This window comes from Tachysurus fulvidraco, chromosome 2 (assembly GCF_022655615.1).
Source record: "Tachysurus fulvidraco isolate hzauxx_2018 chromosome 2, HZAU_PFXX_2.0, whole genome shotgun sequence".
Classification (NCBI taxonomy): Eukaryota; Metazoa; Chordata; class Actinopteri; order Siluriformes; family Bagridae; genus Tachysurus; species Tachysurus fulvidraco.
Window position 1 is genome coordinate 37,576,376 of NC_062519.1, and position 12,705 is coordinate 37,589,080.

A 12,705-nucleotide genomic window follows, 5' to 3' on the forward strand; every position below is an offset into this window, starting at 1 on the left:
GCAACACTAATACTGTATCTATTTATGTATCTATAAAGGTAAAACCATTTGATTTTATGAAATGCTTGTATTCTACAGGGTTCCAAAGTTCCTTATCTTCACTTTCTTTGCTTCATTTATACAGTATTCCCTCGTTTTTAGGTGTCTAACCACTGGAAAAGAAAAAACCTTCATTATAATGGTGCTCAACAAAATGTTCAACCAGTCTTTTGTTGGTACTTTTATGAGACAGCTGATGAAGCATTTTTGTCCATCATAATTCCTTTATGCATGTATACTGTGTGCACCAATACCACCATTTAATAGATAGCATTTCACACTGATGTTGTAGTGTGTAGTATTAGGATGAGTGTATTGTCCATTTCACCAGACTTGACAATGTCATTAGACATTTACACCATACGCTGCATCCCTCACACACTCTTCAATCTCTTGCCATCTAGAAAAAAGGTACTGAAGCATTCGGGCCATCACAACCAGACTGTGCAACAGTTTCTCCCCTGGATGCATGGATGGAGTTTGGGATCAAATAGTAATTGTGTACCTACAAAGATAAAAACAACTCTAGATAGATAGCTAGATAGAGAGACAGGTAGACAGACATAGATAGATAGATAGATAGATAGATAGATAGATAGATAGATAGATAGATAGACAGACAGACAGACAGACAGACACAGATAGATAGCAGACAGATAGATAGACAGACAGACAGACAGATAGACAGACAGACAGATAGATAGACAGACAGACAGACAGATAGATAGATAGATAGATAGATAGATAGATAGATAGATAGATAGATAGATAGACAGGCAGATTTCTTTATATCTATAATTATTTATAATATACAAGGCCTACATAATCGTCTCATTGCTCAAATATAACTTTTGTACTACTTCAAGCCAAATAGCACACTGTATATTTGTATTAATTTGATAGATTAATGAACCAGTTTTCCAGACACAAACCAGGAGGCGGATTGTTTATATGTTCAGGAGGCGGGGTTTGTCTGGATACTGGTGGGGATAATAAAAAAAAAAGATTTCGCGCTCTTTTTGTCTCTTTTGCAAAAATAAACACAACGCCATTTACACCAGAGCAAAGTATTCTGGGAACGCGAGTTCTCTAAACTCTCGCTAACATGTCGGTCAGAGTTTCTAGTCCTACATATCCCAAGATGCAACATTCTTAAATGGCGAAGAGAAAACTCATCGATTGGTGGAGTTTATGTTTAAACTCAGACGCTAACGCTCCTTATATGGACTTCCTGTGAACCGCCGCGCCGTTTTCCTCTGGTATTTGTATGCTAATGAGGCTCCTCCATTCATGCGCGTGCGGTCCGTAGTAAGACATGCGCAGTGCGGAGGAATAAAACGGACGGAATTTCAAAGTTTCCGACGGTAAGCTCTTTGTTGTTATATTCTTGAAGTCGTAGTTAAGCGCCGTGACATGTAGGTAAAGATTTGTGTTGTGTGTGTTTGTGCGAATTCGCCGTGTTTAAGTTTTCGTGCGCGGGGAGAATGTGTACGTTTAAAACGGCGTAGCTGCGCGTGCAGGGACGCAGCGCGTGGCATGGCGTCATGCTAACAATAGCTAGCTACCGTCTGAGGAAAGATTTGGCGCTCTCACTGGGCGAAAGTTTTAACAAAGCGAACACGTTCATTTCAAACATTTCGCGGAAAGATTCGACCCCACGTGTGATGAAATACGTGTAGAAATTCAGCCTGTTCGTGAATTTTGTTATAAATACGTGTTTAAGAAAGAAAAGCACGAGACATCCCACTCTGTTTTGTGTGTCTCGCGCATTAACGAACACAAATCGCGTTCTTTAACCAAAATCGCTGCTTTTATATGTAAAATATGACTTTACTTCTACCACCATGAACCATATACACGCCTCTACAGAGCTCTTTCGGTATTTGTGCGTTTCCTAAACGGTTTCCCGACGCTTTATAGTTGTATATATCGAGACTATTCAGCTGTTCACGTTAAACTGATCCGCATCCATTCAAATGCGCGCGCTTTAATTTGAAGGTATACACACACGCGCACATAAACACGCGCACACACTCAATCGATGATTTAACGGTTATTTTCTAATGCAAGTTTTTATTTTCTTTTTTCTGCGTCAAAAAAAAACCTCTATAGAAACTTCCCTGTTTTAAAATCGTTGTGTTGATATACTTTCGGTTTTGCGAATTTCAGTCCGTGATGCAGATATATATCGCGCGTGTGTGTAAGTGTGTAAGTCTTGCTTATGAATGAATCTCTAATTTTTAATTTTTATTTTTTGCTTGGATGGATGATGCTTAAGGGATCACTAGAAAAATATGAAAAGCAGGCTTTTGTTGCTGATGCTGAAACAATTTCCTGTTGCTATTTATTCCATAGATTTGTGATGGACACATAATCCTTTCAGTAATGCAAGAGTATCTGGGAAGATAAATGTAAAAGATTCATTCCCAGACCTGGGGTTAGTGTGTGGATATTCAGGGGAAAAACTCACTTTTTGGGAATAAATATGAGTATATCGTTTAAATGTCTGTTAATGTAATATAAACTCAAAGTAGAAAGAAATGTACATGCATTTCTTCTCAAAGTTCCCAAATGTTCTTTCGTATACAATTCTTTTTAAGGTGAAATTGTATTGTATGTCTCTTTATTGTCCACCAAGGTGGAAATTTTTCTTTGGCTCACCATCACTTAAAAATAAGAAACAAAAGGAACTGCAAAATAACACACAAACACAAGGACCAATATCCGTCAGATTATCACACCACAGTATCTCAGATTACACTTATTTTATCAATCACTTCAGAAATTTAATAGCACTTGGGATAAATGTGTGAATTTTGGATAGTGATCAAAGTAACTCAAGACATTCTTTTCCTGTATGCAATCTCAGTTTTAACTTGTATCTCTACTGAACATTTTTATATAAATATATGTGTGTATGCATATATATTTCATGCACACTTTATGTTGAATGCATTTACAGGATCAACCAGAAATGTTTGGATTTCACAAATCCAAGATTTATCGCAGCCACGAAGGCTGCTGCATTTGCAAGACCAAGTCGTCCAGTTCCCGGTTCACAGACAGCAGCAGATATGAGGAAACCTTCCGGCTCTGCTTCGGGTGAGAATTACTGCAGGGGAATCCTTAGCCTGTGTTATTAACCGTATTACTGTTTTCATCCACCTTATTTGTGTTGCTTAGTGCAGCATTTTCCTATCTGTCTAGACCTAGTAAGTCATACTTGGCTTTAAAAAAAGTAAACACTTAACCCTGTTTTGAAATTCATTGGAGCATGAGTGAGTCATTCTGAAGAAAAGTCCTGTTGCCTGTATAATACTGCTTGACAGTCAAAACAAGATTCATGTTACAGGATTTATAGGTTTCATTTTTAATAAGAATGTTTTGCTCATTCAGGCACCAATTATGTCGCATTCAAAGGCCTGCGAAAGGCTTTGAATAAAACGGTGAACAATGTACAATGAGCTGCTTATTAATGCAGTATATGTGGCTTACGTATTTCTATTTTAGAAAATATGCATTTTTTTTTAGTCTAGAATAACAAATATCTACTGTTCTCTTGATTGTGGCATTAATTTCCCTCCTGTAAAATATAAACGCAACAAATTTTACAGAATCAGTATTATGGTTTTATACAGCTCAGTACTAACTGAATTCCTCATTGTTTTTTCTCATTATTTGTTTTTAGTTTATCTGAAGACCGAGTTGGCGACATCTGCAATGCCTGCGTATTGCTCGTAAAGCGATGGAAAAAATTACCACACGGATCGAAGAAGAACTGGAATCATGTACGTATCGTGTTCATTAAGCTAGCAGAGCGATTCATGTTTAATGTGCTTGCGCTATTTTGATTTTATTTCTTCGTGGATTTCTTTAAGGTGGTGGACGCAAGGGCAGGACCTGGCTTCAAGCTGACAAAGCCCAAAAAAGTAAAGAATATCGATGGGAAGAAGAAAAGCAAGCTGAAGAAGCTACACAAGTTTAAACGGCAAAGTGAGTCTTGTGGCTAGTGTCTGTTTTGATTAGTTTATTTTTGAATAGGTGTACATCAGTGCAGTTATTCCGGCCTGTAACTAGACCGCAGAAGTTTTGAAATTGTATGGAGTCGGCTAAATGGTTTACACATATGATTTTATATTAAAATGAAAGCTTAGATGAATCTGATTCATTCAGTAATTTTTGTTTGTTTTCCATCTGTCCAGACTCTGATGCCCATAGCACTACATCCAGCATGTCTCCCTCTCAGTCTCCCAGCCACAGTAACCAATCTGATGACTGTTCAGACGTCGAGACCAAACAAAGGCGCCCAACTCCAGCAGGCTTCTCATTTCTTGACCTGTCTTACTGGAAAAGGTAAAATAGACAACTTTTTTGGCTCACAAAGTAGTTTTGCAGGAAAGAAAGCTGTTAGCTAACGACACTGTGGCTGATATAAATCAGTAAAAACCATCAGGACAACATTCTGGCTGTAATGGTGCACACCTGCATGATTTAACTTCTTAGACCGACTGCTACCACCTATTAGCGTTTACTCCATACTATGCCAGAACGGATATAGGATGGAGTAAGCGCTAATAGGTGGTAGCAGTCGGTCAAAGAAGTTTAATCATGCAGGTGTGCACGATTACAGCCAGAATGTTGTCCTGATGGTTGCAAAATGTTTGGATGGTATTAGTGTAAGCACTTATTGGAAGTCAATTAAAAGATCATTTTATGTACATACACCTCCATTCTTATTAATGGATTCTTGGAATTTTATGTATAAAATTTGGGTGCATAGACAATCAAGGTACAGAGCACTGCCTTTACTGTATCACTCAGATTGGCTCCCCATATGTTTACAGATGCTGTTTTTATACTGTGAAATTTTAGCAGGGTACTTGTAGGAACATACGAGTTGTAAGTTGCTTCTCTTGTTAGTTTATGAAACATTTTGACAGAGTATGAACCAACACAAGAATCAATGTCAATGCATCAGTGTAGCAGTTTTACCACAAACGTGAAGGCAAGTTTTTAGTTGGCCCTTTCTATGGGTGTACATCAAAATGAGTGTCAGCATCAGAATGTGTTGAGAATTTTATGGTTTCTACGTTTGCAGACAGAAAGTGTGCTGTGGCATTGTTTATAAAGGCCGCTTCGGTGAAGTCATCATCGACCCTCGCCTCTTTAAGCCCTGCTGCGGTCCAAAGCAGCACCCGGCGGTAGCAGATTTACCCACAACCGACTCCCCGTGTACCGCCGACACACTGCCATCCCCCATCGCAGAGGACTTGAAGGAGACCTGGTGACCTCGTTGCACTTCTCCCCAAGGCTCTGTTGCGTTGTCTCCAGTGGCAGACTCTACCAATCCCACTTACTATATAAATGCTGATTCCTGCCTTTTTGTTCACGTGTTAGAGGGATTTCCTTTTTTTTTTTTTTTTTTAAGGGGAAGTCAATTAAAATAAGTATGGGCATTAGTAAATATTATAGAATCAGGATTGAATTGACGGTTTAAGACGTGTAATCCATTTTGTCTTTTTTTTTTATTATATTTTTTATATATATATATTTTTGGCACTGTAAAATATTTTGCATTTTTGTAGTGCTTGTAAATATTTTTTCTTCTCACAATTCCAGTGCACCAAACGCTTCCTACCTGGCTCCTAGTTTCCTGTTTTGTAAATTGAGTTGTTTATAAATGTTCATGAAATATGGTGTATTGATGTGTCCCTGATGTTACTCAGTGTGTTAAAGAAAAAAATTTAATTTTTAAACACATCACCTCTCCTGTGTCTACAAGTCTATGTGACCTTGATGTGCTGGTACAGTAGGCAGTTTTATAACATACTGATTAGGTTGAGGTTTGAACAGGCTGCTAATTAGTGATTATCGGTGAATATTGCTCAGATCGTGTCTGTTAATCTCTAATTCCTGGTTTTTATTGTCACAAAATGCAGGGCACAAACCTACCAGTCCAACCAAAAATAAAAGTGCATGCTATTATTGAAATAATCAAAGTGATATTTATTATAGCATGCTAAAACAGCGTGTGCTAAATTCATTTTGGGTATATATTCTTTAACATGCAGTGTGATTGTTTTTGTTTATTTTTAAAAACTTTGATTACTAGTAATTTTCACTACAGGTTGTAATATCTGTTGATTGTGTGACTTAAAGGAAAAAGGCTGTACATCTCTTTTGGTAGCAGCTTCTAGCCAGTGCATGTTTCTGACTTTTGTAAATGTGTTCATGTACAAAAAGAAATTCAGCAATAATGTTAACTGTTTGCATCTTGACAGTGTGCAGATTCTACAATGTGATGGCTTTTTGCCTTTTGCGACGGGTTTTTTCTACTCAGGCAGCTTATAATCCGAAGTAACGATGCAGAGAAATTCACGTTTAAATGACTCGTTTGTAGGAAATAAGAAATGACATTAAGTCTTTGTGTTCTTGAAATGACTTCATGAACAGCAATAGTGCTCTCTCTGGCTTCCAGACTACCAAGTTGGTCATTTACATAATGTCAGTAAGGTTCAGGGAAACTATTTACTCGGTACATTTTCAGTCACTGTTAATGTGCCTTATGAGAGATTTTAACTGAACATGAATTTGTCTTTTCTAATTTATACTATTTATTCAAACTTGTCTGTACAATTGATGCTGTAAAGAGGATTTGTGCACTTTTTATACATTTTTAATGTTTTTTTTTTAAATGTTTTTTAATCTTGTCATTACATCTTCAATTTAATAAATCTTTGTATGCAAAATCTGCTGCTTAGCCTCATTTATCAAGAGAAAATTAGTGCTGTGTAAATTGCTAAGGATCATTTAGAAAAAAAAAATGTAAATCCTGTAATTTAGGAAAAAACCTTACTTCTGCATGATTTACAGTATATATAGGGCTCTACACTTTTTTTTTTTGTAGATTTGTCTGGATTGCAAAGCCTCATGTTATACTGTTATCTATTTTGCTACTGGCAGCAGGGTTGCCAGTACATTATTGTCTTTTCAGCAGTATTACTATAGTATACTGTTAAAATACAATGTGCCAATACACAGCGTAGTGCTGAATTTTATTAATATTACAGTACACTGGTGTTAGGGCAGCCACAATATTGTTTTTTTCCCTACGCTGTCAAGAATGACATTTCATCATAATCCAAATATGATACCATGTGGTTATTTTTGTAAATAGACCACCATATTATTATGAATTAAACTCTTTATTATAACCTTGATTAGCCATTTTTCTGTGATATTCTATACAAAATATACTTGATTCAGTTAAATAAATAAAATGCACATATTGAAATAGTATGGAAAGTATGAAAATGAATTATGAATTATTACCAGCTGAGAACTGTGCTTATTTTTTTATTTTTATTTTTTAATACAAAGCTTTTTCCCATTACAGTTGTAAATTCAAGTAAAATAACAGAAAACATCACAATTTTGTGGAGTGTAGCATATTTAGTAGACAAGAAAAAAAAAGATGTATATAAAACTAGATCATAAATTGGGAGCTAACCATGGCTGTATAAATGTGAACTCTCACTGACCAATGAAATTCCACTCAAAGTCTATGAGATCTTTCAGAAGATCTATCCCTGTCCTTTCGGACGGCTGGCCTTGGTCTCTTGTTCTGGGTTGATTCCAATGAATCACCTGAAAACCACAATAGTCTGAGATTAATCAAATTAAGTATTAATTTAAAGTTAAAGTATTTATTGAAAACGAGGTCCGCTATAATAGAAAGTAAGGCTGGGTAATGCACACCAAGGGTTGTAGTGAGGTCCTGATAATTGAAAATAGACTTAGGAGAACATGGGGGAAAGGCAATGCTCTATATTCATTTTTCTTTTATTTAGATGTTTTGTTCCTCAGGTCTCCATCGAGATCAGTAACAAAACAAGCACTGGTGCATTACAAACTATTGGAAAAATCCTACTAGGAACAGACCATATGGTGACTATGCAGTCATAATCCACCATCAGGGAGAGAGAAAAAAATCAAGATGCCTTGAACAAATCAAAGCTCTTAACAAACAGAAACAGGAACAGGAAATACAGACAATCAGATCACTTCCTATTACATCTCATTTCACATAGAGATCTCATTTTGTTGAAGGATATCCATCAAATGCATTAAAATACATTTATTTTAAATAGATTTCTAAAAGAAATACCGAAAGGTAAATATCATTTCTATTTGAAAATCATTTAAATATGGAATAAATCCAGATACTTTACAGAAAAGTTACACTCTTTATTTAATCCATCCCTCAGATCACAGGGTTTCCTATTATACCATTAGATACACCAGCTGAAACCCTGTGACCTCACGGGCTGCATATAGAGTATGACGAAGTGTTTTCTGTAAAGTAACTGAACTTTCTGCATAAGTTCAACATTCTTCCCTTCTTTAATTAATATGCATTTTCAGATGAGAGAAAAAAACGTGTCTGATTCTCACAAGTGGCCCTGCAGAAGTCAACATTACAAATTAGCTCAGTTACACCACATAATCTTGACTCAACATGAAGTTGATGTACTTTATGATGTCTGTAAGCATGGGATTTAAACAGTGCAATTTTTTTTAAATGTCTTTTTTCAAGGCACACTTTAAAACCAAATGTGGAATAATCCTATGAATTCTCATGTGCCTTACATATGAACATACAGTGCTACATTTACTAGCACAGACCTGGCAAAGGGGAACATTTTGATAGCAAATGCAAGAACAATAAAAACTGCCAATACAAAAACACAAAAGTTTTAGTTCATTGTGTCCCATCACAACTCACTAACAACAACACAGACAAAAAGGGGCATTGAAGCCAATGTCTGCACTCACAGACATACAAGGGAATCACTTTATTCTGTTCTATTTACATCTAACAGGACTTCAGAGCTACCTAAAGCTAACTAGACATTTTGTTACTGTGAAAACGCACAAATAGAAGGACAACATATTTACAAACCAAACAATTTCTAGCCAATCACAGCACAGCATCAGTGAACTGCAGGTTTCTAGCCAATCACAGCACAGCATCAGTGAGCTTCAGGTTTCTAGCCAATCACAGCACAGCATCAGTGAGCTGCAGGTTTCTAGCCGATCACAGCACAGCATCAGTGAACTGCAGGTTTCTAACCAATCACAGCACAGCATCAGTGAACTGCAGGTTTCTAGCCAATCACAGCACAGCATCAGTGAGCAAGCTAGTTTTTTTTTAAACTGAAGCTAATGTTACTAAACGGTTCCGTGTTCTTCAGCAGCTAATATGGAGTTTAGCAGATGGATTAAATGAATTCACCTTGCCGTGTAATTTGCTCCGAAAATACAGAATTCAGACGAAGAATCCGAATGTTCTTTTCCGCTTTGGGAAATGCCGCCGTCTCGTATTTGCGCATGCGCTTTGCTGTCGATTCCAACACCACTCCCAGAATGCAACAGTATTTATTCATAGTATATTGCAATATTGTTTTGGTTAACTTCAAGTTGCACACGAAGATTTCCCTTAATGCATTGTTTTGTACACACAGTATTTTTAAATATTTACAGATAACACACATTAAAGACACAAAGCTCAAATAATTCCTGAAGTGAATGGCATGCAATAGTGAATCATAACACACACACACACACACACACACACACACACACACACACACACACACACACACACACACACACAGGGCTCTCAAATTTTGAGAACAGGCAAGAGTGACATCTCCAAACCCCAGTGACACCACCACCACCACCAAAAAAAAAATGTTTCACCATGATCACATTTTAACCAAATGCAAAGTTCAATTTCCACTTATTAATTTCTTTGTGTGTGTGTGTGTGTGTGTGTGTGTGTGTGTGTGTGTGTGTGTGTGAGAGAGAGAGAGAGAGAGAGAGAGAGAGAGAGAGAGAGAGAGAGAGAGATTATGACTGGTGGTGTTTATTGTAGGTGTTTGTTGCCTTTTTGGACTCCTTTATCATTTGTAATGTTGCTCCCATATAAAACAGTTCTGCTCAAGCCCAGCCATTTTTAGGGTCATGATTGTTTCGAAAATACCCTCGCTAATGAATGTTTTTTTTTTCATTGGTTGTGGCGTTAAATCTTACCCAGAGAGTGCTATTTTCTGATTGGCTATTGTGTAGCCTCTTTTTTTGATTGGCTGATAAGTGCCATGCTCGACTAAGAACTCCAGGTGTCGCACTTGATTCCTGCCCGGTTCCAACAGCAGGAACGTTTTGCAGGAAAGATTAATCTAGACACAACAGTGCGGACTGATACATTTTGGGCGCTGCGGCTTATTAAATATATGATAAATAGTTGAAAAGTTTTTCTGCGTGAGAAATACGATGTGTGGCCGGAGAGCGTGACAAAAGACCAAAATGCGTGACTGTCACTCTCAATGCGTGACACCTGACAGCCCTGCACACCAGTCTACTTAAATTGATACAGCTGGATTGGGTAGCTATGATCTCTTAAAGTCCGAAAGAAATTTGTGCAGTTGAAATTCACACGCACGTGTACTGTACACACCACATTTCTTATACATATAACATGCACTTTTTTGTTTTGGAGAAAGTTCTAAATGTTCTTTGTAAATGATTCCCAGTGACATCACATTTTCACATTCTGATTCAATTCTACGGGAGTGAGTGGAGCTCAGGGAGAACACAGCTGAGTGAATGGAACAATTCAACACTGCTTTGAATCATACAGGTAATTATTATTATTATTATTATTATTATTATTATTATTATTATTATTATTATTATAACTACTACTACTACAACTACAACTACTATTGTTGTTATTGTTATTATTATTATTAAAACTAATACTACAACTATTATTGTTGTTCTTTTGTTGTTTTATTATTATTATTATTATTATTATTATTATTATTATTATTATTATTATTATTATTATTGTTGTTACTAGTGTAGGCAAGAGAAGGTTAAAAACAACTCAAGGAAAACAACATGGAAGAAATTAAAACATGGGTCATTCAGAAACTCCTGAAGGAAAGAGAGTTTACATGCAGAGAAATTGATCTCCGCTGTGCAGAACACTTTCAAAACTACTGCAGGAAGAAGGAGAAAAGCAGGATGAACAAGAACAACTGGTTGAAGGATATGATGGCAGCTGAAAATTTGGGCCCAAGTGCAGACTGGTTGTATGTGCTTAGGAAAGAGATGGAGAAGATGAGGGAAGAATGGCTCGTGGAGGACAGGCTGAGGAGCACTCAGGAAAAGAAGCGGTGGAGAAAGGAAGAAGAGAATCATAAGGAGGATGAGAGGAGGAAGCTGGATGAACAAATGGACCTGGTTGAAAGGCTAAAGGAGATGGAAAAAAGGGTTTGCAATATAGAGAAATCCACAGAGAACTTGGTGGAGAGGAAAGAGATGGAGAAGGTGAGAGAAGAATGGCTCATTGAGGACAAGCTGCGGAACACTCTGGAAAGTAAGAGGTGGATAAAGAAAGAAAAAAATCTTAAGGAGGATGAGAAGAGGAGGCTGGATAAACAATGGGACCTGGTTGAAAGGCTGAAGGAAATGGAAAATAGGATTTGCAATATAGAGACATGGACAGAGAGATTGGAGAGAGAGAGTGCAAAAGAAAGCGAGGAGATGAAAGAATTCAAGAAAATGATACAGACAGATATGGAGAAAGAGAGTGAGAAGATGAGAGAGTACAAAGAAATGATAAAGAGGGTGAGAGAGAAAGAGAAAGAGGACATGAAAGAATTTGAGACAGTGATACAGAGGGAAAGAAAGGAGATGAAGGAACACATGGAGAAGTTAAAGGAGACCCAGAGGGCATTAGAGAAAGAACGAGCGTTAATTGAAGAAGAAAGGAAGAAGATGGAGGAAGAGCGGATAAAGGAAAAAAAATGGATGGCACAATGCATTGAGGAAGAGGAGGCTGAAAAGCTTGAGATGAAAAGAGAAATGTGGTGGATGAGAACCGAAAGAAATCAGGAAAAACAGCAGCTGAAGGTTTACCAGCAGAGGGATGGACTGAGGATGAAGGAGATGGAGCAGCTGAAGATAGAGCTAAATGAAAAACTGGGTGCGCATGAAGAAAAGGTAGAGCATCAGCTCAGAGAAAGAGAGCTGAGAATGGAAAAGTGGGAAAAGCAAAAAAGCAGTGACCAGGAGTTAGGGTTGAAGGCTGCAAGTTTGAAACTGCAGGAAGAAACAAGGCTCAGGAAGGAAGCTGAGAGGAAGTCAAAGAAGCTAGAAAGAAATATGTCTTTACAGTATTTAGAGCTGGAGGGCAAGATTTTAACCATTGTGAAAGACTTTGCTGAGGCTTTGGAAGATATGGAAGGATGCTCCAGCAAAAGATTAAAGGATGTAGAGTACAGAGTGAAGCAGATGCTGGAGATGCTGAAGCAAGACAATGGAGTGACAGTCAACAACATGCTGGATGAGTTTACTAGTGAAAAAAGGAGGGAGAAATGGAAGAACTGGCGCTTCATCAAAAGATTCTTTAAGAAATAGATTTATGGACATCACACACTTTTTTCTAACACATTTTGAATGGCATTTAATCGTTTTCTCTAATAAAATGTGTAACAGTGGTGTTTCTTTCAGATCGCTTCAATTCTATGAGCACTTACCACTGAGAAACTCTTCCCAATATGAATAAAATTGTGAACATTCAAACTAATGCAGTGT

General features: G+C 37.3%; 2 protein-coding genes across 6 annotated transcripts; both read left to right on the forward strand.

The window, feature by feature from the left end:
• The first annotated feature begins 1,247 nt into the window (after positions 1-1,247).
• On the forward strand, positions 1,248-5,757 carry sinhcafl (SIN3-HDAC complex associated factor, like). Of its 3 annotated transcripts, none has more exons than XM_047809987.1 (6): positions 1,248-1,403; positions 3,002-3,141; positions 3,728-3,827; positions 3,918-4,032; positions 4,242-4,392; positions 5,138-5,757. In XM_047809987.1, the coding sequence occupies exons 2-6, from the start codon at positions 3,014-3,016 to the stop codon at positions 5,325-5,327; spliced, it is 684 nt and encodes a 227-aa protein (XP_047665943.1). In that variant the 5' UTR covers positions 1,248-1,403; positions 3,002-3,013; the 3' UTR covers positions 5,328-5,757. The 3 variants fall into 3 exon arrangements, with proteins under 3 accessions (XP_047665943.1, XP_047665942.1, XP_047665944.1); XM_047809986.1 differs by lacking the exon at positions 1,248-1,403 and adding an exon at positions 1,408-1,454; XM_047809988.1 differs by lacking the exon at positions 1,248-1,403 and adding an exon at positions 1,425-1,458.
• A 4,429-nt stretch (positions 5,758-10,186) lies between these two features.
• On the forward strand, positions 10,187-12,693 carry LOC113646755 (golgin subfamily A member 6-like protein 22). Of its 3 annotated transcripts, none has more exons than XM_027153230.2 (3): positions 10,187-10,486; positions 10,635-10,741; positions 10,969-12,693. In XM_027153230.2, exon 3 carries the CDS (start codon positions 11,005-11,007, stop codon positions 12,526-12,528), a length of 1,524 nt encoding a protein of 507 aa, XP_027009031.2. In that variant the 5' UTR covers positions 10,187-10,486; positions 10,635-10,741; positions 10,969-11,004; the 3' UTR covers positions 12,529-12,693. The 3 variants fall into 3 exon arrangements, with proteins under 3 accessions (XP_027009031.2, XP_027009032.2, XP_027009029.2); XM_027153231.2 differs by having other exon boundaries at positions 10,672-10,741; positions 10,964-12,693; XM_027153228.2 differs by having other exon boundaries at positions 10,188-10,486; positions 10,964-12,693.
• The last annotated feature ends 12 nt before the right edge of the window (positions 12,694-12,705 follow it).